The following is a 25,830-nucleotide window of genomic DNA, read 5'->3' as shown; positions in this document are numbered from 1 at the left end:
CTTGTTTTTTTCTTTCTTTTTTTTTTTTTTACCCATTTTGAGCTGCATTGAACTCACGTCTATGTTGAACTTTGAATATTTAGTTAGTCAAGTGCAATGGAATTCATATAAAAGTACATTTATTGCCACAAAAATAAGACATTCTGTATGTAGTGCATAAATAGCCACACAGCACTGGAGGTGGCTGCTTTGTGCCTCATCATGTATTTAAATGCAAACATGGGACAATATGAGCATTCTGTGGAGAAAGGCACTAAAATAATCAGTAACAAGGCGTATTAATGCAAGCGTGCATCATGTGGGGAGTCCTCTCCCCGGTCCGGCTGTGCTCATGCCTCAGCCAATCAGGAGGCCTCACCAGCACTGAGCAGGTAAATCGGGGGTCACAGGAGTTCACCTTGACTTGTTTTCTTCCAAAGAGGTTGTGTGTTTTAAACCTTCACTGAGGTCAAACTTTTAGTTCATGACATGGAATCAGAGCGTGGGGTCTGTTGGCTAATTTAGCTTATGCTCTGCTGACAAAGTTTAGACCCCCCTCCCACCCCCCAAAAAAAACCTTATAATTACACAGAGTTGTGTATTTCCTTGTTTTCTTACTGTCGTTCTGAAGTTAATTTCTAAGGCCCAAACAGGATGGAACGAGTTGCTCGTCAGTTTGAGGCGCTAATCCTTTCACAATATGAATGGTAACTTAATTTAATGTGAAATTATTAATTCATGTTGGATTAAATTTACTCTGAAATGAATCCGTCCTTCAATCCATCGCTGGATTAATGATTCTCTCTCTGCAGACACCTTGCACATCCATTTTTCCTCGGGGAATCAGTGACTGGACAGTTCACACAAACCGACCCACAGCTCATGTCAGTGTAAACACAACATTGAAATCTTACAGACATACAAAATATAAAATATATACAAAACATGAATGTCTCATATATAAATATGTACAAAACATGTACATGTCTCCAGTGGTTTTGCTACAACGAAGCACAGCGTGGTTTGATCTTCCTCATGTGTGCTGTTTACCAGAGCCAGTAATTCTTTATTACTTATCCAACACCCCCCCCCCCCCAAAAAAAAAACCCCAAACACAGTCCTAAATCCTTCATCCTTTCATCTCAGGTCATAAAAGAAGTTCTGAACAATTCAATCTTTTCACACTTGAAAACCTTACTCACAACTGAGGCACGCATGAATGGGATTTCCTGTGAGCTACGACTGCGTTCCCACTGCAGAGGAAAGCATTTTTTTTTGGTTAATATTTGACTCCAATTCGTTTTTCCCGTGACTTAAACAGCAGCACAAATCCATTAGAAGCTGATATTTTAGTTTCTGATTGGAGAACAATTTTCTGTTCTCTTGCCTGAAAAGATTCAAGAAATAAATGTCTGCACTCAACCTCAGTGCAAACGTAGCCAAATGAAGCAGTTTGAATGAAAACCAAACTGAATTAAATGCTACATGATGGGGACAGATGAAGACTTTCATTGCTCTTCCTCTAGAAACTGTTTGGAAACGACAACTGACTCTGGTGAACAAACTTTCTAAAGATCCAGAGATAAGAAGACAAGGAGGACTTTTGGTAGAACATGCTTTGTAGCAGCATGGAAGAAAGGCATATGTAGACGTTAGTCTTGCACAGAGAAGGCCACAGGTACTGTTGGGTTGGGATGAGGAAACACCTTCATCAAAATAGATTCCTGACCAGTCTCCTGCCCTTGGCTTTGATTCGAGGAAAGGTGGCGCTTGTCTCTGTGCTGATCGGCGACGAGTCCAGGGGAGCATGTCCGCCTTTTCTCCTCAGCAGGAAGTCAACGCTGGAAGAAGTCATGGCGTAGAAGACGTTTCCCGTGGCAGGAATGACCAGTTCTGCCAGAGTAGAGTAAAAACAGAAAGTCAGATTTCAGTAAAGCTTTGCTGAAGATTCTGCACAGATGATGTCAGCGCTACGACGCTGGCAACAATGCATGAGATTAAAACGCATCAAGACTGATGAGGGCTGATTAATGCAATCACACATTCTAAGAAAAAGCTGAGAATACATGTAATTATTAAAAAAATATAGAAACAAACATCAGCTGCTACAACATTTTATATAAATAATATAGAAACCTTAAATTTGGATCGCAATAAAGAGAAGAAAAACAACAGAAATGTACAACATCAGAAATATTCATCAAACTGCATTAATCCGTTATAAAGCATAACGATTTCTTTCTGTACAACCGAATCAAAAATTCAACAAAATTTCATCAGACACTGAAGAACAGCTAAAAAAATTCTCAAGATGATCTCATTTCACTAACAAATAGTCCCTGTAAAAATAGAAATTGCCCAGAAGTTCTTTTATATTTCCATTTGGCGTAAGTAGCAGGGGACTAGATTGTCTTTTGCTGCACGTTTTTACCTTTTCCTTCAGGCAGAAGTTGTATCAACTCATATCTGGAAGCCTGTTTGGGGTCCTGATTGTGCTTTTCCAAGGCCGAGCTGATCACAGTGGGGGTCTTATCATTGCTCGTCACCTGAGGGGAGAGCGGAGAATAACAATGACACTTGGACAGCTTGATTTGCGCTAATGATATCCCGGGTCCATTATGTCCCGAGGATGTGATTCTGATGACTGTCATAATGGGATCCTTGCAGATTACAGGGAAAGGCTGTTAGTACAGCGTGTCCCAAATAATTCTGGGACAGAGTATTTTCTGAAATCACGCTGCTTCTGTAAATGAGCTTCAGACGCTGTGAGTTCGTACCAGAATGCTTCGGTACAGGTTTCCATCGTGCAGGTCCATCCGTATCCGGATGATTCGCATGTCCGGCCCGGAACCCGGGGTGCTGCCGGGGGGGTTGTTACCGCAGGAGGCTGACCGACGGTGCGATTTGGTGGGTGTGGTCGGAGTCAAAGCGACGGGGGTGGATTCGGTGGTGGAAGGAGACGTGTCAACGTCCAGGCAGGACACGGAAGGCGATTTCATATGCTGCCATAGAAACGAAAAAAGATGCTGATGATGATCAGGAGCGTGAATTCTTTTATAGTGTTGTATTTTCTATTATTAATTTATTATTAATTAATTTTGCAGTACAATTTCCTCCGGGATTAATAAAGTATCTATCTATCTATTAATTTCTCCTTCTGTGCGAAGAAGAACTTAATTTCCCTGATGGATAAATAAAGTTATACTCTCTCTCTCTCTGCTCTAGGGTGGTGTTACCTTTGTGAGTTTTGACAGCAGATTATTAACAGGTGAGGGGAAGTCGAAGAGGCTGTCGCTGTCACCAGCCAGGCTGTTCCTGGAGGTACTCAGGCTGCAAAAACACACATTAACACATTCAAATTAGTGTTTGTAGATAAAATTAACAAAAGTGTCAGGAAATTGTGACAAATACACATCAAATTCCTCCTAGATCACACTGGTGCCTTCAGATTCCTGGTTATACACAATTAACAGTCAAAATTCAATTCAATTCAAAAAACTTTATTAGTCCCCAGGGGGCAATTCAAGGCACATAAAGCAGCAAATTTTAATAAACAGAAAGCCAAAAAATATGTATAATATAAAAAATATATGTATGTACAATGGGGTAATAAATATGTAAAGACCGTGGAAACTGTGAAACTATAAATTGCAAATTCTATGTTTTTAATTATGCATGTTTGTCTATATGTTCAAACATGCATAATGGTCTTAATCCGTTCCAAGACGGATTAAGACCACCTTTACAGCTGCTTTATCTGACTTCAATTGTCCCTTTGGGACAAGTAATTTTTTTGGAATTGAATTGAATTAAATTCTTTCATATTGCTCTTATTATTTATCCTATTTGCTGACTGTCTATCCTACTCTTCCATTCTCTCTGACTACTTTTACTGCTTTGATTGTGGAAAGTTCTCCACTGTGGGATGAATAAAAGCTTATCTTATCTTATCCTATCTTAAAAATCCTACAAATACACTGTTCAAAACTTCTATGAATAAAGATAAGCGGTCAGCTGGGCTCACTCTGGGCACTGTGTGATGATGACTGTTGGCGTTAGGCCACGTGGACTCGGCTCAGAAGGTGCTTCAATTTCATTGGACAACCTGTAACTAAAAGAAACACCAGCAGTCGTCTAGAGAAGAACAGTTTGAATACAGCCACGTGTTTATTCCTGATCCGTAAATGAACCGAACCTCTCCTCCTCCGTTAGGGTGGGGACGCTCTGGTACCAGCGGGCGAAGGCCTCGTCGGCGGTGAACACACAGTTTTTGCAGGAAGACTGCAGCAGCCGGATTTGGGCTAAAACCTCAAATTCCTGCGAACAAAGAGACACATCACCGCCAGGGTTCAGAATATAAAAGCCCCCCCCTTGTTGGCTGATAGTATTATTCTGCCAGCTCTTTTTCTGCCTCATCACCTCACTGCACCCTCCACTTAATCACTTCCTCCCTCAGGTTTTATACCACAACGGCTTCCTTTAATACATTTTTATCCCAGAAATGATCCCGTTTTTGCTTCGTTCGGTTCTCCTCTCCAACAGGATGTTTGACGGGGGGGGGCGCTACAACTCGCACCCCTCCCTACGCGCTAATGTCATGACAGCAGAAAACAAAAGCTTCAGCTGTCAAACGGATTCAGCTTCTAACTGCGACACTCACCCTTCTCCTTTTGTCAAAGTTGATGTAGCCGTTCTGAAAAATGGAGCGAAAAGGATGTGTTAAGTCGTTTTGATGGTTGTAAAATACCGAGCAGCTTCCAGGAGCAGCTTCTTGTTTTTTTTTTTTCCTTGCTGGAGATGAGAGGGACTTACATCAAGCCTGTCTTTGACCGCCGTGTCCAGCATGGTGAGGTCTGTGAGGAAGATACCCAGGTAGGGAACGGTGCCCTGGGCATTGGACTGTTTGAAGGAGAAAAAAATTCTATTCAGGACATAAAGAACCCACACAGAGAGCAGCTGCTTTTGAAACGATGGCTCAGGATTTCAGCACATCACACACACACACTCACAAACACACACACTGTCCCACTTTATAGCTGTACGCTGGCCGTTCCTCGTACAGCTCTGCATCAAACCCCTGAAACACCCCCTGCTTTGTAAAAGTGACCAGAGTTTAAATATTTTATGTGGGGAAAGGCTTTTTACAGCTACCTTTATTCTGAAATTTGTAATTATATACCAGATATACAATAAGATAACATTCAGAGGGCCTAAAATACATCAAAGTTACACCACAGATCATTTTTTTCAAAAGAAATTACACCACATTTTGTCCTCTTAACTTTTCAATACTGATGACGCTTTTGCAGCATCTTACATCATTCCTGAATTTTCCAAGGTCTCCCACAAAGGCCTGTGGGAGTGCGCCCAGTTTTCAACCCCTCCAGCAAAAATAATTGGTATGCTCACTAAACAGGGGCTGTAAAAGTTAGTGGAAATTGTTCTTTTTAAGCGCTTGAATATCTGAGACTTTTCCTCAGCGGGGTCATTAATCCCAAATGTCTTGCTGAGACTAAACGATCTGACGCTCTCGTGAGAATAACTTACAAATGTTTAAACTGTGACTTGGGATTCTACTGAGAAATCTTGGTTAAATCAGCAAAGGAGTTCATTTTCCATCACCTAAATGTTCAGCTCCATCACTCATAGTCTTAACTCTTTACTTACCCGACCGAGATGCCGGTGGTTGAGTCGGTTATCAAGGATGGCGAACTTTGACGTTCCTTCCTGCGAAGATACGAGGAAAGACAGTCTGAGCTTCACGTTCACCGTGGGAACAGTGATCTGTGAGTGATCTTTCAGTACATCGCATAATCTCCATTGTCAATATTTGAGAAATTTTTAATTTAAACCTAATTTTTAAATCAACACAGATGAGAATCTTCACATTTGTGACGTCTTGGCAAACTGCAATGGAAAATTAGGCGAGCGTGTTTGTTTCTGACTCGTAAAGCTTTCAGCCTGCAAGAACTGATCCCTTTGGCAACTTTTAGTGAATTATTACAGTGAAATATATTAATTATAACCTGAGGAAAGAGAGCTTTTAATGTATCCAGCAGACGAGCAGCATGTTTAATGTCCTCCTACAGTCCAAAAAGCTTTTATTTCTGATCTGACATTAAATGAAATGAAACACACTTAATGGAAAAGCAGTTATTCGTCCTATATAATTTTTCCTCAGTGAATTATGTACAATAACACAGAGCAATAACAGACTGGGCTATTTTGCAAGGAAAGATAGGCTATAATTTCATAAAAATAAAAGCTCAAGGAAAAAAACCGCAATTCTGTTATAATAGTTATCATAAATATCAAAATAAAATAACTTTATTTGAAAAAATCCTTATTATTATCATTATTATTATTATTATTATTTTATTATCTTGTTCTCACCTATATAACAGTATTGCTATTATTTTGCTATTGCTATTATTTTTATTAGTGAGTCTAAATTCTCACTCTTTCTGCACATCTTCCTCAAACTGAGACATGAAGAGAAGCAGGGGGAAAAAAACAGAAAAGGGCAACAGAAGGTCGGTGTTTCTGTTCAACCAAAGCTCGAAATGAAGCTTTTCAAAAGGCAGGAAAATATCTGGATGCACCCCTTTGGGGCATCACGGGTAAAACCGCACCGAAATGCAGAGGCATTACCGCCGGCTCTGCACCGTAAAAATTCATCCAAATACTGTACAGCTAAACCTGCCAACCCACCCATCCCCCTCTGACAAAATGCAAACTAAATATAATGTGCTGCACATCTTCAGACAGGAGTCTCTCTCTCTGAAGGGAGAAACGTGACAGAATAAGGCCAGTTCTACTCAGGCAGATTAGACTGGTTCCTGGCCTTTCAAACACTCATTATTCCCCAACACTGGCTGTTGTTTGCTGCAGCTGACAAAAAGCTCATCTTTAAACTCTGCGATTTAATAAATGAGGTCCAGCAGAGGTGCTCCACAGGCTCATTATTGCAGTTCTACTCAGGGGATGCTCGTCACCGGCGAGGGAGATGTCAGACAGAGTGCAGAGGGGTCGCCAGCCTTTTCAGAGGTGTGTATGAAAGCTAAACAGGGTGTGTTTTGTTAGCACTTAGCTCGATGTCTGACACGTCGGCTAGCGCAGCTGAACGTTGTCAGTCCTGTTTAGCATCACGCTATTTAAAGACGACTCTGATATTTTAGGTGATCCACATGTGTGATGATGTTCAGTGTTTCCTGCAATGACATCCCATCATTTTTCTCTCTGAATGGAACGCTGGCGCTTCAAAACCAGCAGCTCCTTCAGCATTTAAGCATTTTATTACTAACCAGTACACAAATGAGTCGCACCAAAACCTTTCGCTTTATGATTTAAAAGCAGAACCCGACCTTCGTGCAACTCAAAGGTCAAATTTTTTCACCAGACGAGGTCTATTTTACGTCAACTAATTTAATCTGGGTAAATCCTGTTTTAAAAAATAATTTTGAATTAACAAACTATCACTTTAATCTCATCCATCTGTAATTTATCGTACAATAAATGTACCTCCTTCAGGAGTTCTCTACTTTGAGCGTAGTTGTCCTTGTCGGAGAATATTTCTGACAGCTCCTCGTATCTCTTCACTGCCTCTCTGTCAAGCAAACAAAGCATTGAGATGGTTAATCATCAATTATTATGAATATTTCACATTTAATCAACATATTTCCTATAATCCAATCACAGAATCCAAAATCATGGTTCATGTCTGAGAATAACTGAGAATGTCGTGACTCACGGCTACTGAGGAAACAGTTTTTAAACAAAGACATTCTACTTCTGCTTCTTCCTGAGGTTGATTTCACATTTATTTACGGGGTTGCCTTGGTGATTAATAAATAAAGGAGAAGGCTTGTTTCCTGTGCTGCAGTTTGAAGTCATGAAGAAATGATGCTCATCAAGATTCATTTTGTTAATTGAAAATCGATGAGCATCATCATTTGGGCGCACCGAGCAGGAGCTGCCCGCCACTCCTACCCCTCCCTGCAAGCGTACAGGCCCCCTGTGTGTGTTTGTGTGTTCAGGGCCTGTACACAAAAAATAACATATATGCATGTGACTAACTAGAGTGTGCCACTAATTTCCCTTTGGGGATTAATTCAGTATATAAAATAAAAAATAAAAAATAATTATGGTGGATAAAATGTGAGTAGAGAATAATACAAAGTCTTATTTTAGCATCAGTCAGATAGTGCGGAATTGCGCTATGTCCTGTGAGTCCTTACGTGAGACATAAAAGCGCTTTAAACAGTCGATAAGAGTGTGGGGGAAAGGTTTTTTTTTTCCTGATTTTGCGGTCATTTGTGACGTTTTTAAGTCTTCACTGAGTAACTAACTATTTTCAGACATTTGTTTTACATGCATTTGCAAAAACCTGCAGTTTGGCAGCGTCAGCATGAATCATTATGAAGTATTACCGCGTCTCGGCACGCTAGAGTACCTTCCCCTTTGCTGCACACATGAAACCAACCACAGTGATTTTGTTTCATTTCTGGGTGTGATGATCCACTATCATGCAACACAACACAGCTTTAATGCCAAACCAGTTGTGAGATTGGAGACAGATTACTGTTTCAACTCCTGACTCACCAGCAGGGGTCAATAAAACCCAAAACAACTATGAGAACATCCTGTTTTAAAGGAAAACATGACAACTCTTGAGTCTTCTCCCTTTCATTTCTTTGTTAAATGATCTGGAGCTGCCGACCTGTCGGTTTCCTGCCACGTCCTCCTGAGCCGGTGGATGGGATTACTCTGCAGGGCCGACACGATGGCGTACAGCGAGGAGAAGTTCTTCCTGGCTCGGCACTCCTGTTGACAGCACACACACACGGACACACTCATTTGCATGCATGCATACATACACTGGCTGTAACTGAGAGCACCTGTGGGTGTGGATCTGCCTGGTGTTGGGTTGCAGTGTGAGGCCTGGAGGGCTGAATAATGTATGCCCCTGAAGAGGTTTGTCCCAAAAGACACTCGGGATGAGTTTAGAGGGGCCGTTTGGCAGCAAACCAACCAGGGATGCGTTTTGCCAAAGACGACATTAGCATGATTGAGTGTGAGTCTATAATGATGAATGCAGCTTTACGCAAGGAATACTGAAGGGAATCTGTGCTTTAATTCTGCTTTATAACAGTTATTATAAAGGATAAACGGCTCATGTGACCATTACATCAGTAGAACGCATACTTCATGTTGGCGTGTGAGCTCCTGTGAGCTTTCCATTATTTAAAAGAAACCGTCTGTTGTTGCACTGGAAGCACAAAACTGTTACGTAACTCCGTTAATCTGCAATATTAACCTTTTCAACTGTTTGTCTTGAGGTTGTGCGTAAGGTTTTGTCTCAGCACATTCCTGACATGTACAGTTCATGCAGGGTACATTTCCTGTTCAGTTTCCTAAAGGTGTACTGTGGGACTGGAAGTCTACTTCCAGTATAATCAAATTCACTCTAACAGAAGTAAGAAGTATTTAATTAATTTGCTGCTGCTTTTCCCAGGAGAGAGCCATAAATCAAGGCTTCACTGTGTTCAGCTGCTGGTTGAGGTGACGTAACTTCTAGATGGAGGATTTTTGACGGTATGTTTGTTGTGAGGGATCAGAATAGGATTACAGTTAAGGGATTAAAGGGGGTTTATTGTCGGAAAATGCAGACTTAAGCATTTCTGCTAGGTTTGAAAGCCCCAGCTGTTAACAGTGCCATGTCATGATGATCCATTATGAAACGCCTGCTAGAAAAATAAAAAGCATTAAAAATGCATGACGTTTTTTTCGGATACCTCTGCTACGCTGATCCATTTCCCCAACAATCGGGCTCTTTGATGGCTGCGTAGCTTCGTGGGCCAAAGGCAGGATGCTAAAACTGCATTGGCCAACTTGTTGAACTGACGTATGGTGGCCCGGACGGACCAACAAACACCTTCCCTCCCTTTCTTATCCCTTTGGGACCACAGCGAACCCAGGCAGTGGTACGGAACCAAACGGACAAACAGCTCCTGGGAAATGATGGCGTGAAACAAAATAATACATCCTACTTATTAATCTTTTGCCAGCATGAAAAACACAGTCAGACCTAATTGAACTCACCGTCTCAATCTTGGTGAGCTGCTCAGCGATGAGCCCTGAAGGGAATCCCAGAATGCTGGTGGGTTCAAACTTGGAGGCGTCGGGAGGAGGGCTGGTGAAACCGGTTTGATCTGCAACGGATGAAGCTGTTAAATAAAACTTTGGATTCAAAATATAAGGCACACCTTTGTTTGTAGGCCTCCATATCTCTCTAATCCATTATTAGCTGCAGTATTCAGTATCTCCCCCCAGAGCGATTCACCTGATCCTTCATCAGCGTTCAGTGTAATAATCAAATCATTCGCTTCCATTACCGGTTATCTGAGGGAAACTCAGGGAAAGTAAAGATTTAATTTTAATAAGGAAATAATTTTTTTTATCTTGTGATAATCAGATATTCTATTCGTGGCCTCCAGACGTGAGGAAGGGAGAGAACAGGATGCTGCTGCTGGAGCTAGTTCTTAATTATTTTGTCAGTTATTAGCCTTGAAATTTACTTGAGTGAAAAGGGTTAACATGTCAGTCTGTTCTGAAACATCACGTCATTATTAATGCAACATAACTTTCGCTCATGTTTCTTTTTCCTTATCACTATCTGATTATAAACACTATTTGAAAGGCCATTTTGGAGGGAACTACCATCAACCTTCTTGTTCATCTTATATTCCCACCCTACCCCCTACCCCAGATAGGATAAACCTGTCTTTTAATGCAAGTCACTGGTAATAGATCTGAAGCTGCACAAAGACAAAGAGGCACATTGACCTAAATGCTAATACTAGCATAACAACATGCTCACGGTGTTAAAGTTAACATGTGATGTTCAGCATGTTTACCACCTGAGTTTTGCATGTTAGCATGCTGACATTTGCTATTTAAATAAATAAAATTTATATATATATATATATATATATACCAACTGAGTTTTGCATGTTAGCATGCTGACATTTGCTATTTAAAAATAAATAAATAAATAAATAAATAAATATATAAATATATATATATATATATAAATATATATATATATATATATATATATATATATATATATATATATATATATATATATATATACATATATATATATATATACTAGATTCTTTCAAAAGACTTTAAATATACTACCAAGTATGGGTTTTTTTTGTCATCCGTAGTCCCAGTGCTGCATTTAGATGAAGACTATGATTGTATCTGAACATAAAACCACCTCTAACAAGGCCTTAATGGCGTCGTTTTCAGCTCAGTGGTAGCTCAGACCTTTATGAGCGTCAGGGAGGAGGGCTTTCTCGCTGAGCTCCTCGGCGATCCTGAGGAAACGAGCACGGAGGTCGACCGCTGATGAGGAGTCCTGGGGGAGGAGGGGAGTCAAGCGTAGCAGGCGAGACGGCTCTCCCAAACTCCTGAAGTCTTCAGGATACTCAGAGAGCCAAGTGCTGAACACCGTACACACCGCCCTGCACAAATGTGAGAAACTGTCCCATCAATCTTCTATTTGTAGTTTTTGTCGATTTTACACCGAAATGTGCGTCTAAACATCAGACACCTGTTCATCTGTGATTTTATTAGTTTTGACCTTTACACGCTTCAGACCTGCGAGAACAAAAACTTCCCTTTGAGCGTTGCATTCGCACCTCGGGTCATCAAGAGCTAACCTGACCTCATACCTCATTGGATAAAGAACCGTTTTCAAATCAATCAGCACTGTTTGTTGGGAGGTGTAGTCCATTCTGCTCTGGTTTTAACCCTGAGCCGTTCCATTTTGCCTGAAGCAGATAAACAACCTTTCGTGATTGGAATTGATTGAATGTATTGATATTTTTCTGACACGTCTAAAAAAAAGTTGCTGAGAAATCTCATTCTCCTGAGGTTGAGACAAGAAAAAGCAGCTTAGAGGTGAGACTATAATTTAGTGGAAGCAAAGGAAGGTTTTCTTTTAATGGAGGTGGAATGTTCGCCCTCTCCCAATGAGTAACGACACCCGTAACGACAAATAAACCGGAGCCAACAGCAACAAGGACACCAGCAAAGTTAAGGATTCAAACGATTCAGGTACATCTTAACCATGAATGAAACAAAAATGATAATGATAATAATATGAAGACATGATAAATAATAATAACGTCTGCTTGTTTTGGTTGATTTGGCTGAAAGGTGCTGCTTATGACATTTTAGTACCTTTATTTATCAATTTCAGGGAAAATACAGGAAACTATTACCTGCCTCTGCAGCCCTTTGTTCCATGAAGCATATCACTACTGTGTTTACTACCCATAGAGCACTGTGGGAAACTGATTAGATGAGCAGCCACTGTTAGATAGTCAACGTGGCTAAAGCTAAAGGCTAGCTGTTTCAGGCAGGAACTGGTTCAGACCAAAGCAGAGTCAAAAGAAGGCAGCAAAGCCAAAATCTCTGTGGCGTTGCGTTCATCAGGTGGACAAAAAAACAACATGATTCACAATGAATTGTAATGTCGCTGCACGCCTGCTGGATGTGTGAACAGGCAAAAACTCACTTTGTTGTTTCAGTTGAGCCTTTTTTCATTAGTTTAGTCAAATGAAAACGCTGAGACGGGTTTCCAGTTCTGGTGATGTTAACTTGTTCAAGGAGCTTATTTTATTTTAGGACACAGCCAAGCCCCACATACATATTCAGTACAAACACATGTCGCTCTAAAAGTCTCTATGCAAAGATGTAAAGTGTCATTTTCCAAAAAAAAAAAAAAAAGAAAAAAAAGTCACCTGTTAAAAGACTGTCTCATCTGGCTCCTCTCGCTCTCCCCAGGTGGGTTCTCCAACCTGTTCACCAAAAAACAAAAAAAAAAGAAAAAAAAAACAAAAAAAGAAAAACCAAGTGGTTGGTGAATCAGAAAAGAAAATTTCATTCAGCTTCAAACGCGTGTCTGCTGTGTTATACATAATGCATACGCTTTGTAAGGCATTTATTTATGGCTTGTTTTTCCCAAGAAACTTTTCAACAAAAAGCGTTGTTCTCATGTTGAGTGAGCATTCTTGCAGGAGTCTAAAACCGACACAGTCGTTTCATGCAAATGTCCTCAATCATCTGAAGACTTTAGGAGAACCACGAGCTTACAAAGCCTAATGTTTGCTGCTGCTATTTTAAAGAATGGTTCAGAAACTGCGGTTTACATAAAATAAAGCTTGAAAACAAAATGTTAAGCTAAGCTAAAGATTTCTCTGGGAGGTTCAAGCTCTCCTCAAGATGGATTGCGACCTCACCTGTCAGTGAGGATGTCCAGTACTCTCTTGGTGGACATGAACGACCGATAGGTGGAGAGGAAGATGGAGATGAAGGAGGAGTCTCCCATAGCGAATGAGTGAATGAGGTGAAGCACCAGCTTCTCTTCCGTCCCTGCTTTCACACACTGGGAGCGAGACACCGGCGACTGGAGAAGGAAGACAGGAAGGAAGGGAGGCCGACAGAGAACGTGTCAGGAAGTGGAGATTATTTCAAAATGTCAAGTTGAGTACAGGACTTACGAATCCACTGGTGGGGGTACCATGTTGTTGTTTGACCACCACTGTGTAGATCACTCCATCCTCCTCTTCTTCAACCACGGTAGACTGTAGAGCAGAGAAACCGGGTCAGGATGGCGTCCGTTTGTCGCAAAGAACAACCAAAGAACAGATTCCTTAACCTATTACTGACATTAGGAGCAATAAATATCAAATCTAAAGTATAAACTTGTCTTTTCAATGTATTAAACAGGTTGACACCATTAGAAACCTTCATTAGGATCATCACTGACAAACAATCTGCTTTACAAGTGACAGACGGTTTCCATACTGGTTTAAAAAAAGGCATGAAAGCTGCTTTTAACTCAGTTCCCACATGGAGCCGTAAAGATCTTGTTCTAGCCTGAGGGAAAGCCCCTGACACAGTTACCCCATTTTAAACCGCCACTGACTCACAGTCACACTATAGCCTGCGTGCTGCTGCATGCAGCCCTGCTGCTCTTACCAAATCCAGAGGACAGTACCAGGTAGTCTTCATCGGGGAGGGTTCCACCTGAGGAAGAGGAGCAAACATAACAGGATTTAAGACAGCCGGTGCAGCTGAGGTTGTCTGCACGATAGAAGAAAGATGAAGAACACCACAGATGAGTGAACCATCAGTTATACAACGCATCGAGAAATCATTAAGGTTATATTCTTATAGAGACTGTGTGAACACACCATCATGGAGCGCGTGTGTTCAGCAATAGAATTCATTTTCGTCAGTTGAAGCTTATTTTTCCTGATGAATAACCAGGTTCAATGATGCAGAAACTCAGAATAACTCGTATTGATGTCCACAAGATTCATTTTTGCTTTACGTTTTTGCCTGCCCACCCCTGAAACAGGTATTTTTATCTCAGCTGAGACCAGCCGAGACATCCTTTGGGGCTCAATGCTTTTCTTCTAAGAAGCCTGCCTGCCTCTTTTCCTTCCTGTCTTTCTCCTGTCACCGGTATCTCCTTCACAGTGTCTGAAATCAAAAGCTCCATTCCTTTCCACTTCTTTAAGAGGGAATTCCAACACTCCTGGATTTTATTTTGTTATCACAGCTCCTTTTCTCATGCTGTCATTGCCTAATCAAGCCAGGTTTTTAAGCTAGCGGCGTAGGAGGGAGACGTAGATAACTTAAGTATGCACGCTGTGGACTTCACTGTCACCTTTGATCACGAGGAAGTCAGTTAAGAGGGAGTGGGAACAAAGGCTCACTAGCATTGGTGCATTGCTCTCATCCTTGCAATGTTTTCGGAGAAACGTGCAGCAGAGCTGAGATACTGATGTGCTGTCGGATGGTTTCTGCACGGTGTCCCAGTCCAGCCCTGGTTGTGTTGGTCTGTCACCTTTGCACAACCATCATTCATATTACTGATTTTTGCATTTTATGCCATCATTTTAAGACAGTTGAAAATTAATTTTGCAAATCACCTGTGCATCTAATGTGGTATTGACGCTGGATCCACGCTTCAAAATCGTTTCTCTTCAGTATTTACTGTATATGTTCGAAGGCAATGATTACATAAATACAGGAAACGGTTGCAACCACGGTCCAAAACCCCCCCAAAACTAACGGTATCTTTCTCTTCTCCTGCCAGCTAATCCCAAACCACCACCTGTTTCCTATTTGTAGTGTCTAAATAGGAGAAGAGGCACCCAATCCGTACCCACATGTAAGCCCCCTGTGACACAAATACGCTGCATAGCATGGTGCATATTACCAACTATAAAATAATCATACCTCAATTATATTTACACTTACATAAAAGATAGAAAAATTACTTAAATTTCAGTAATAAAAATATAACTTAAATGCCATGAATAAATTATAAATAGCAAAAATGGCTCCAGCAGCATCTCTAAAGGATGCAATAAAGATTCTGTATTTTAACCCCATGAATTATGCAGTTAATACATTTCCAGTGATCGATCCATTAGAATTCACACAGAATTTGATGATTTTTTTCTGCTTCATGTAATCTAATATTAACTATTGATTAAAGAACTGTTGGTTTGGTAATTTGAGTGTAAATGGTGCAATGCAGTAGTTTGAATGTGAGACTGTTAAATTACCTCTAAGAGTGTTGGTGCAAGCTTTCATCGTCTACCAACAGATTGTGCTATATAATAACACACACACACACACACACACACGCGCACGCACACACACCTACACACACACACACACACACACACACACACACACACACACACACACACACACACACACACACACACACACACACACACAATCCGTTCACAAGCTTGCAGCCAAGTTTAATCAACGTGTGCAAACTTGGCAAGACAGAAGAAGCGGTCAGTCTGACCACATGCTGACACACACACACGCACATGTACACACACACGGACATGCACACACACGCACACACGCACACACACACACACACACACACACACACACACACACACACACACACACACACACACACACACACAGCATAATGTTGTGGGATATCCATTTTTAATGTCTTTAAAGCTGGAGGAAACGTGAATCGTCAGTGGCAGGCTAGGGTTGTCTGTTATTTTACATCTCGATCATGGATTATACATTTTAATAATGAATACGGTGATCAATAACACTTTGCACTTCTGCTGACACTGATGGTTTTACAACTGCGACTTTCCGAAATAAATAATGCATGACGAAAACTCTGAAGTCATCCAGCTTGTCTGGCAAAAAAAAAAAAAAAAGCGCCAGACGCGAGTCAACAGGAGGAACACCTTGGAAACAGAACAGAAACAGCAAATACACACAAGATTATGAAGCTATAAAGATAAGAGATTAGCCTCTGATAAAGTAACCTGATGATGTCTGACGTTGCTCCTCATTTCGCTGGTACTGATTTGTGAGATTTCCCTTTGGACCAGCATGATCACACAAATTCATAAAGCTGGTAAAGGTGAGTTATCCCCCTCCCAAATTCAGCACAGAATGTAATTATTTTTAATAATCAGTGGCTAGCCTTTATTAGCTTTTATAAAATTATCTTGAACTGACTCTTGAATGAAGGTTGAAGTTTAAAACCGTGTTCCACACGTTCAAGAAGATCCCTGCTGCACTGAATTGATAAAATCTGAGTATAAAACCTGTTATTCCAGCAGCTCTCTCTCTCTCTGCTTTACACTGGAATCAAGCAGAGGAATGAAAGAAAAGAAACACTAATTACCGTTCCCTCAGCAAGTCCAGACAAGCGGTGATCCCTGAGCTTCCTGGAAAATCTTCAGGATAAAGGCCCTGGTGGAAATTTCATTTTATCCATTTTCTTTCATCCATCGCTCCCTGCTTTCGTCCTGCACCGCCTCTTCCTACCTGTCGGATGACCTACACCTGCACGATATGTCTCCGCCGTCAGTTGTGTGAGTTGTGGCTCTATATCACCAAGACACACCTGGATCAGGAGCTAAGTCCAGCCTCCCCCCGTGAGCGCGCATCACCAGGGAACACCCACTGAGTACACACACACACACACACACACACACACACACACACACACACACACACACACACACACACAGGAATAGGAAACACTCCATTTCAAATGAGTCACTTTTTACACAGTCACCCGGAGACACACAGATACCGTGCAGAATAGAAACGCCGCTCACACAAATACAAACCCTTATCAATAGACAAAAGCATGAACATTTCCTCACACACACAAACTCACACACACATGAACACACACACACACACACACACACACACTGAGAAACAAAGGCCTAAAGCTATTTCCAGAACAATAGCCCCTCTCTTTCAGAGACTCCTCTGCTGCTGTCTCTGTCTTAGCGATGACCTTCCCATTGCAGCTAAACCAGTTTCACTGAGTATCCTGTTTAATGCATCTCCGTGTTTACGTTGAAAACCTTCACTCCGAGGCCCAACATGCTTGGGACGTGAGAAACACGTATGTAACAAGTGCTGATAACTGTTAAGACAAACACCAAACCAGGAAGTGCGTTGTGTTTATTTAAGCGTCTAATGGGCCAACCAGTGGAGCATATACATGTGTAGATGGTCGCCAGTTTACTATTGTGTCAGTTAGCACACACGCTTCAAGTTACATTTTTAAATGCCTTTAAATGCTGCCTTCTTTTTGACTGTAACATAAACGCAACATTTATCATCGCCTTATAAAGGTGGAATGGCTAAAATATGTGTTTTTAAATAGACAGGAGACAACAGATCGACATTAGACTTCTAGTTTACTCGTCCTTCAGCTCATTTTTATCTCCATTAGATCCTAAATGAGTAGTTCATTCCCTAACAACTTAATGCCACACACTGATGGTTTACTTCTGACTCCATCCTGTCAATCACATAGACTGTAATCCTCACTTCTTGCTATTGTTGTCCAGAGCTCTCGATTGACATATCAGTTTTTCTCATCAGCGTCGCACCCACATTGTAAAAACATGACTCTTTCTGTGTGTATTTCACTCACGCTGCTATCATGAACACCAGTGCACCTTCCCATCTCCACCCAGTCTCTATCAGCATCACCAAATTCATCATTTCAACACCCCAGTCAGTCTGAGCAGAGTCATCAGCCACCACCACCACCAGTGCAGATGCTGTTCAAAGAAAGAAATCTCAAGTCTCCAACTAGTCAGACGTAAATTTATCAAGTATCATCAGATTTACTGAAGACATTTTTCTTGTCACTTCCAAACGGAAATGCGTCTGCAGGAACGCAGGAAACAGCCGCCTGCTGCTGCTGAAGATGAGGTTAATGAAGGGTTAAATGTCTAATTACTACTTCATTAAAACTAAATAGGCCTGCGTAGGTTCCTTCATGTTCTACTGATAGAGCGTGACATGGATCATTTCCATATTAAATGCCAGCCTTATACTGCATGTATTCAGTTGAGTCATGTATGTTATCATAGATGTTTCCACCAGCGTTTAAACCAAGAGAAAGCTGCAACTTCATTCAAAACAATAGTACCATGGTAAAAATTAATACAACTTTAAAACACGGAGTTCATCTTTTTTTATTCTCTTTATCTCGATTGAGAAAGGGATAGTGTTTGTCCTGTCTCACCTAAAAGTCAAGCTCAAACTTAGCGATAAAAACCCGCCTCAGCTCGTTTTACAGGTCGGTTCAGATCAGGAAATTTACCTGGCAGTTTACTCTCATATTCAATATTGTCATTTTATTATAAATAATCATTTATTTTCCACTGTTTTATCACCAACAATACAAACACACAAAGTTTCAGTGATAGAGATTGGGCCCACACTGGGGCTGTGGTGTTTGGCTTTGCCACAAAAAGATCAATATAGTTGTTGTTCTCAATCCATAGGAAAATAAGGGCAACTGGATGACATCATCAACGAGTGTCAGTCAAACAGCTGATGGAAAGTTCTGAGCCGAAATATTTTTTCTTCATCCAGTTGTTTTGATCTCCTCAAATAGTTGTGTAACAACTGTCATTGTGGTGTTTTTTCCCCCCAGTGCTGGTTGTTGATTTCTAAACGTGTGACTTCAAACCAGAGCTGGGATATTAAGATGTGTAAGATAAAGGTGGAGCTTCAGTTGGGTTTCCTCTTTGAAAACAGACTGAATCTGGGTCAGATTAACCAGCATCTCCTGTGAAGACGTGTTTCAAAGCATCACGGGTGTGGATTCAGCCGCTTCAGGGGAGATGGAAGTGTTTAAACAGAATCATTCAATCCTAACCTTATGTACCCATTGCTGTTCCCATCTACCTCTTCATTTGTGCTGGTTTCAAAGATGGAATCTTCTCCTGGTTCCCAAAGCTGTTCTTTTTCCCCCCACCCCCAGTTGCATACAGGAAGTACATATTAAGTGGAGACAAACACAGGAAGCAGGACGTTCTGTCGCGTTGCGAAGCTATTTTTCTTCCATCGCAGACCCAGGCTGCGTCACCTTCTCCTCCTGGATGACTACATCATCTATCGGACACCAGCAAAGCCAAGAGCAGGAAGCTAGATCTCCACCTTCAACCCCCCCCCCCCCCATCTAAAAAAAAACCAAGCAGCTCTGACGTATCTTTTTTTTCCTCAAACAAATCCATTTTGCTGGACTTCCGCTGTGACAAAAAAACTTTTTGCTTTGAGTAAACACACACATGCTGAGACCCTCACTTACAACCCAACACAAGTGTCGCCACCAAACAGGGGGCCGTAAACACACCTTCTGAGGCTTTATTTAAAGATAACCATTGTTTTTGAGTGGTTGACCACTTCCTTCCTATCTTTCTCTCCGCTCCTCTTCTCATGCTTTCATCTCATGCATCCCCTGGCGCCCGTTATCGACTCCTTCAAGTAACACTGTGGCATCAGTCAAAGCTGTTCTGTTCTTAAAGGAGAGGAATCTCCTGAGGACAGTCTGTTCCTGTAGATATCATCAATCCACGCATGTTAGTTTGAAGCTGACATTTCCATGTGCAAATTTTCTTTCTGCTCCTCTAATTCCTGTTTACTGATATTTCGTGGAAATGTTAAGAGTGCGTCCTTAGAATGAGTTGTCCCCGCCAGTCAAACTGCTGGGTTGTGGGTAGGGAAAGCTTAGCCAATAGGCTAAAATATAAGCATGTGGACACCGGCCGAACGTGGTGGAAGGATTGATTAGAAGAACAGCTGTTGCGTCCTTGACATTGGTTCTGGATGTGTTTGCAGGCTCCGTGCCATCGTGCATTTTTCCAACACCGTTGACATTCATGTGCCGTTACAATCATCACCCCCCCCTCTTCAGGCTTTCTGTGGGACTTGTGGAACCCAGCTAAAAGAATTTAAACATCACTTAGCAATTAAGTCTGGCATAAGGCCGAGTATTACCCATCAGACCTGCTCGTCGCTGCCTCGATTTTATCTCTCAGACTCAGATTCTTGTCCTTCTTCTACTTTTTTTATAGCTGCTTTTGCTTTGCAGGGTTGCAGACAGGAGATGAGTCACATCCCAGGTGACATTGGGCGGAGAAGTGCGGGACATGCTTGAAAGGTCGCCAGTTCATCACAGGGCCGACAAACAACCAATCACAGTGACATTTACACCGATGGGCAATTTGGAGTCACCAACTGGCCAATACCGCACGTCAGTGGATTTGTGGGAGTCAGGGCAACCAGAGGAAAAGTACTGTCACCTGCTTTGAGGGGACAGAACTGCTCTTTTTTCAACTACTTCCTCCAAACGGAAGGTAAAAACTGGGATTATTAAACTGGGATAATTCTGACACCATCAGTGGGTAATATTAGCTAGTAGGTGGCTAAACTCTAGGATTAAAGGCAGCGTGATGATGTTTTATGACTTGGACCACAGCAGCATGACGTTAAACTCAGCATCTGAACTTGCCAGTGTGAAAAAAAAAAGAAAAAAGGAGCCTCAGCACAAAACACGAAATCCAACCCGACCAAAGGGATGCAAGAGTATCTGGATAATCTACATTTCATCAGTTTCCTCGTAGAGTAGAAATGTACACCGCCTGGGAAGAAAATAAGCTACAAAATGCAAAGAACCATATCAATAACTTTCCCCTGTCTTGATTTTTATCTCCATTTTAAATCTCCGTCTCTTTCTTCCACCTACAGGCTTTGTTTTTCTTTTTCCCAAGGCTACCGCTTACAACATATTTCACTTTTGCTCATCAGCGAACGGGGAAGTGGTCGGTAGAATTTCTCCTTGGCAGACTGTTGTTGGAGACATCCTGTGACACCTGACACTGTTTACAGGAGGAACAGGTGTACGCCACATCGACCAGCCAAACCACATGGATTATTGACTGCGATGGACCCGCAAACACCATGTGATACGAGCATCAAGGAAGTATGCTTGGATGGAAAGAGAGCCTCCATGTAATTTCTTTTTTTAGCAGCAAGGAGTTTCTTGAGGCCAAGCGTGAAGTAGAACCTCGGAGCGACTTGCATGCTGTGAGAGTTACCGGTCGGTCACATGACTCATGGGAAAACGTTCCGTTACAAATACGGTTGCAGTTTGTCTGCAAATTATTTTAATACGTGTTGAAAAAAAAAAAAATTGTGATAAAAGTATAACCTCCCAATTGTGTGTGAAGTTCACTCGGCAATGATAGGCTCTGTCAACATTATCGGAGGTGAAAGGTCATGGTCCAAGTTCAAATTTTCAAATTGAAAATAAATAAATACATTGCTTAAATTGCCCAATCATCACATCCAGTACATAGGGGTTGGGTACATGTTTCGTTTTGTGAAAAATAAAGTGGAACTATTTTGAGTTAACCCCTTGAAATCTTCATTTGAGAGAAATGCACGCAGCTCGCAACCATAGAAACAGAACGAAAGGAAAAACAAACGCTTCAGTACTCGTTTGCATGTAATTCCCCTGTTATACTGTTAAATGTTCCAATCGGGTGTTTTTGGATGCCCCATAACTCCCTCCATCTTTTGCTGCTAATGTCCCAACTTGTTTGAAATTGTGCAGCTGGCATCAAACCCAGATTAAACATCCATGTTCAAAAAAATTATTTAAAAAAATAACTTTGAGTGGGAAGAATTACCTAAAGGTCCCATTTGGCTCTGCTGAACAATCTGCAGCCGAACTTCCATCCATCTCCAGATTTAACCAACAGATCTACGCTTCCATAAACTTTAAGTATATTCTGTTGCCAACTTTTTTGAGATATGTCGCAGGCAAACAGGACAACAAACACGAGTGACCGATCATCTGGGGTTTATGACAACCAGCCAAACACATCTGCAGTTTATTAAGAAATAAATAAAGGAAAAACACTCACCTGTGAAGTTTCCAATTCATCGCCGCCGATCCTCCTCCATGACTGGTTGTCGGGCGTGCTGCTGTCAGGTGGTAAGGGCCGGTAGCCAATGAGAGGCACGCTGCTTGACTCCGCCCCTGGCAGGTCATAACCACCTGTTCTCATGCTACGGGGCAGCATGGTGCCAGCTGCCACGGACAGGACCAACAGGAGAAAGAAAAGGGAGACGGCGTTCAGCTCAGGCCCTAGAGATAAGAGACCCTCCTGTGCTTAAGAGAATTATTTTCTCTCTTTAAAAAAAACATTTCTGTTCTGTGAATTATGAATCATCCAGACCTCTAACTCCATCTAAAACACAACAGGATCAAAACTAGAGTCCTTGAGAAACCCTGAGGTTTGCTTCAAGTTTCACTTCTTTAAAACGGAACTTTGAAGATGTCTGCGAAAACGCTTCCCTTTATCAATTTATCATCGGACTGTTCATCCGCTGCCCATTTAAAATAAACATTTATTTGTTTACTCCATTTCAATCAATTATGTGTATTTATTTATAACTTGTATTTTTGAAATCTGGTCTCAGCAGAAAGGGCCATAACTCTGTCCTAAAATCTAAAAATACTGAGACACGATTTGCCGTGTCTAAAAATGACTCTTGCTCATAAAGCCCATTACAATCCTTTCATAATGGCTCTCACTATAAGCCAGGCAGGGACAGAGTTAGGTGCAATGGCTGGTCAATTAATTGATCAGTCAATAAAAGACAGTTTCATCAACATATAGTGTATTCTAAAATGTCAGGGGGGGAGAGGGGGCTGAAATTCACTGCTGCATGATAGCAAATGAAGAGTCTTTGGGTTTTGGATGAGAGAAGAAATCCAAAAATGTCCCTTCTGACTGGTGAATTCTGAAAAGTCTCAACTAATCAATCCCCAATCAATTTAATTTGGCCTTTTGAGTAACAATAAATCATCTGAATCTGCTAAAGATTAAAAAAAAATGCTCGACCCGCTGACCCCGCTGACATCTCAGTGACTTGTGAACCCAGACTCAAGACGTTTCAGAGCTGCGTTCAGCTCAGATGGGAGATCATTTGTTTAATTCTCACTGTGTCCACAGCGGGTCAGGATTTGCATAGCCGCCCCTCCTTTCACCCCCCCCCCTTTCTTTGGTATCTGGATTGCAGTGGAGATACACATCTAGTAAACAGTGTTTCCTGGAGGGAGGCAGATGCAGAGCTGGATAGTGGGACGGCGATGTCGTATGGTAATGAAACCACTGCTTGGTAGGTCGGATGGCCAGGTAGGGCATTACGACTCCACTGATGACATATGCTGGCAGCTGGGACTGAAAGTCCACAGAACCAGACCTCTGAAGGACACCCCCCCCCCAGCCGCCTCTGACAGCTCTGGACCACAGGGACCCAAAAAAAGAAGAAAAGCTGGAGGCCGTCTCCTCCTGGACGTCCAAACTTTTCCATTTTCGCACGGGACTCCTGCAAATTTGAATTTATTGTCCAATCACATCACTGCAATTTTCCTCATTAAGTTTGCAGCCCCCACCAGAGAGGAAACATGCACATGTAGGCCCACTGGTGGAGGGGGGGGGGGGTCATAAGTAGTCCTGTTGTGGGTATATGACCAACGGCTGTCCAGATCACTGAATGCCTCCTATTCAGTGGCTCTCTGACCACACATGACACACACACACACACACACACACACACACACACACACACACACACACACACACACACGCACACACACACACACACACACAGCTGTAACTAGGTTACAGTTAAAGTCACACCCTGTCTGCAGCCATGGGGGGGTAATGGTGGTAGTGTGTGTGTGTGGGGGGGGGTGCTGCCGTTAGGTCGCACCTTCTGTCACAACGCGGAGCTGGATGATGAAAATGAAATTCTGTTAAAAGTTTGCGCCTGTTGACACTCCTGTTACGACACACCAGAGGCGCGTTGTGCTTCCTACTACGAGTCGCTGAAAAGAACGCGAAGGCCCTGGAAATGTCACAAGAGGCGATAAAAATTAACGAAATAGTTGGAAGGAAGCTGTTCAACTTACTGACAGCCCAGAGTCATGAGCGAACCCACCGGGCTCAGCGGGGTCCAGGCGGCATCGGGTGGCGCTGCGTCCGGCTCAGCTGTGGAGAGTCGCACCCATATGTACCACCGTCACCGACGACCGCGACGATACAGCTCGGTCCTCCGCCCCCTCCTCCCTCTCTCTCTCTCTCTCTCCCCCTCTCTTCCTCCTCCTCCTCCTTTCTCCTCCTCCTCCTCCTCCCTATCAGTGTCCACACACCGCTCGTCTGTTCGGAGCGGTGGCTGATAGCGCACTACGGTCACAATCCCTCTTCTCACACAGCAGCGCCCCCCCACGCACACACACACATACAAACGCACGCACACACACACAAACACACACACACACACCGGGAAATGTCACCCCGGGGATTGTGATGTTGACACGTCGCGCATTTCCGTACGGTGTAAAAAAAAAAAAAACGCGCGCATGTGCGCACGTTCCGGAGCTTTCCAACCTTTCACGCAGCCTGTTAACGCGCACCGCAACCAGAACCCGCAATTAATTCGATAAGATCCGCACTTTATTGATCGTCATTTATATTTCTTAGTCTCAATGTTGCGGCAGAACACAAACCAACAGCTTAAACCATGGATGCGCATCCAACACAATCAAGAGCGCATGATGACGCATTTAACGGCGCTATTAAGCGGAACAATGGAAAATCATAACAGGGAATAAACAGCAAATACCTTTTCATAATTAATCCAACATGATGATAATTCTGTTTTGTAATCCGAATGCATGTGATCCGTGACGACCCCCTCCCCCCCCTCCGGCCATACTGGCTTCAGACATGTTGCTTTTGTTGCTGCAAAGGTTTACCTGCTGCTTTGATCACCATCCCTCACCAGAGGCTGATGGAGATGATCGGAATGTTCTGGAAGATGGATTCATGGATAAGTTAAAAGAATGTCAACTGGACAAAACTATTATGGGATACAGAGAAATACAGCCTGACTTTGATTCATATTTCATAGCTCACATTATTCCAGATTGTGACCTGTTCTTTGTCTCCTCACTCTGGACACATCCCACATGTTATAGCATCTTTACTGTGACTTCCTCTTCCTCTTTAGAGCTACTTTTATCTTATGACCTCATGACCCGGCTCTAACCCGGGTTCCATCCAGGTTGTAAAATAAAAGAGGATGGAGGTTTTTTTTACCTGTTAGGGCCCTGATGCTCTGGAAGGATCCACCAGAGGAGACATGACCATCACCCATGTGTGTGTGTGTATGTGTGTTATTTTTATTAATCACTCTTTCTTACATGTTTATTATAAGCGCTTTATGGTTACATGTATTTCCATGTTTATCCTCTGTGCTGCTTGGGCTGTGAGAGGTTAACTCACAAAGTGATGCTGGGCTCCTCTCAGGAAGGTCCAGCTCTGCAGCACACCCAGACTGTTGGTGGAATAAATAACAGTGCGC

General features: G+C 42.2%; 1 protein-coding gene across 4 annotated transcripts; it reads right to left on the bottom strand.

Annotated features, from left to right (window-relative positions):
- Position 1: 1 nt before the first annotated feature.
- rgl2 (ral guanine nucleotide dissociation stimulator-like 2) lies at positions 2 to 24,567 on the bottom strand. 4 transcript variants are annotated; one of them, XM_068322840.1, is made up of 20 exons: positions 24,377 to 24,567; positions 22,320 to 22,502; positions 14,038 to 14,085; positions 13,557 to 13,640; positions 13,296 to 13,462; positions 12,798 to 12,854; positions 11,317 to 11,513; positions 10,081 to 10,190; positions 9,774 to 9,989; positions 8,699 to 8,802; positions 7,501 to 7,585; positions 5,647 to 5,706; positions 4,792 to 4,878; positions 4,640 to 4,672; positions 4,175 to 4,296; positions 4,004 to 4,090; positions 3,216 to 3,309; positions 2,757 to 2,981; positions 2,411 to 2,525; positions 2 to 1,872 (listed from the first exon to the last, which is right to left on the bottom strand). In XM_068322840.1, exons 2-20 carry the CDS (start codon positions 22,476 to 22,478, stop codon positions 1,691 to 1,693), a joined length of 2,232 nt encoding a protein of 743 aa, XP_068178941.1. In that variant the 5' UTR covers positions 22,479 to 22,502; positions 24,377 to 24,567; the 3' UTR covers positions 2 to 1,690. The 4 variants fall into 4 exon arrangements, with proteins under 4 accessions (XP_068178941.1, XP_068178940.1, XP_068178942.1 ...); XM_068322839.1 differs by having other exon boundaries at positions 22,320 to 22,486; positions 24,377 to 24,566; XM_068322841.1 differs by lacking the exons at positions 22,320 to 22,502; positions 24,377 to 24,567 and adding exons at positions 14,781 to 14,911; positions 16,754 to 16,952.
- Positions 24,568 to 25,830: the final 1,263 nt, after the last annotated feature.

The sequence above is a fragment of the Antennarius striatus genome, chromosome 9, assembly GCF_040054535.1.
Source record: "Antennarius striatus isolate MH-2024 chromosome 9, ASM4005453v1, whole genome shotgun sequence".
Lineage (NCBI taxonomy): Eukaryota > Metazoa > Chordata > Actinopteri > Lophiiformes > Antennariidae > Antennarius > Antennarius striatus.
The sequence above is the reverse complement of the archived record's forward strand: the minus strand, read 5'-3'. Positions and strand labels throughout refer to the sequence as shown.

Bases quoted from the DNA above. Each gene is read 5' to 3' on its own strand.
- rgl2 (XM_068322840.1), bottom strand. From the start codon at position 22,478: ATGCTGCCCCGTAGCATGAGAACAGGTGGTTATGACCTGCCAGGGGCG. The intron at 4,879-5,646 runs GTAAGTAAAGAG...TCCTTCAAACAG, and splicing joins ACCACCGGCATCTCGGTCGG to TCCAATGCCCAGGGCACCGT. The intron at 2,526-2,756 runs GTACGAACTCAC...CTCTCCCCTCAG, and splicing joins ACCTGTACCGAAGCATTCTG to GTGACGAGCAATGATAAGAC.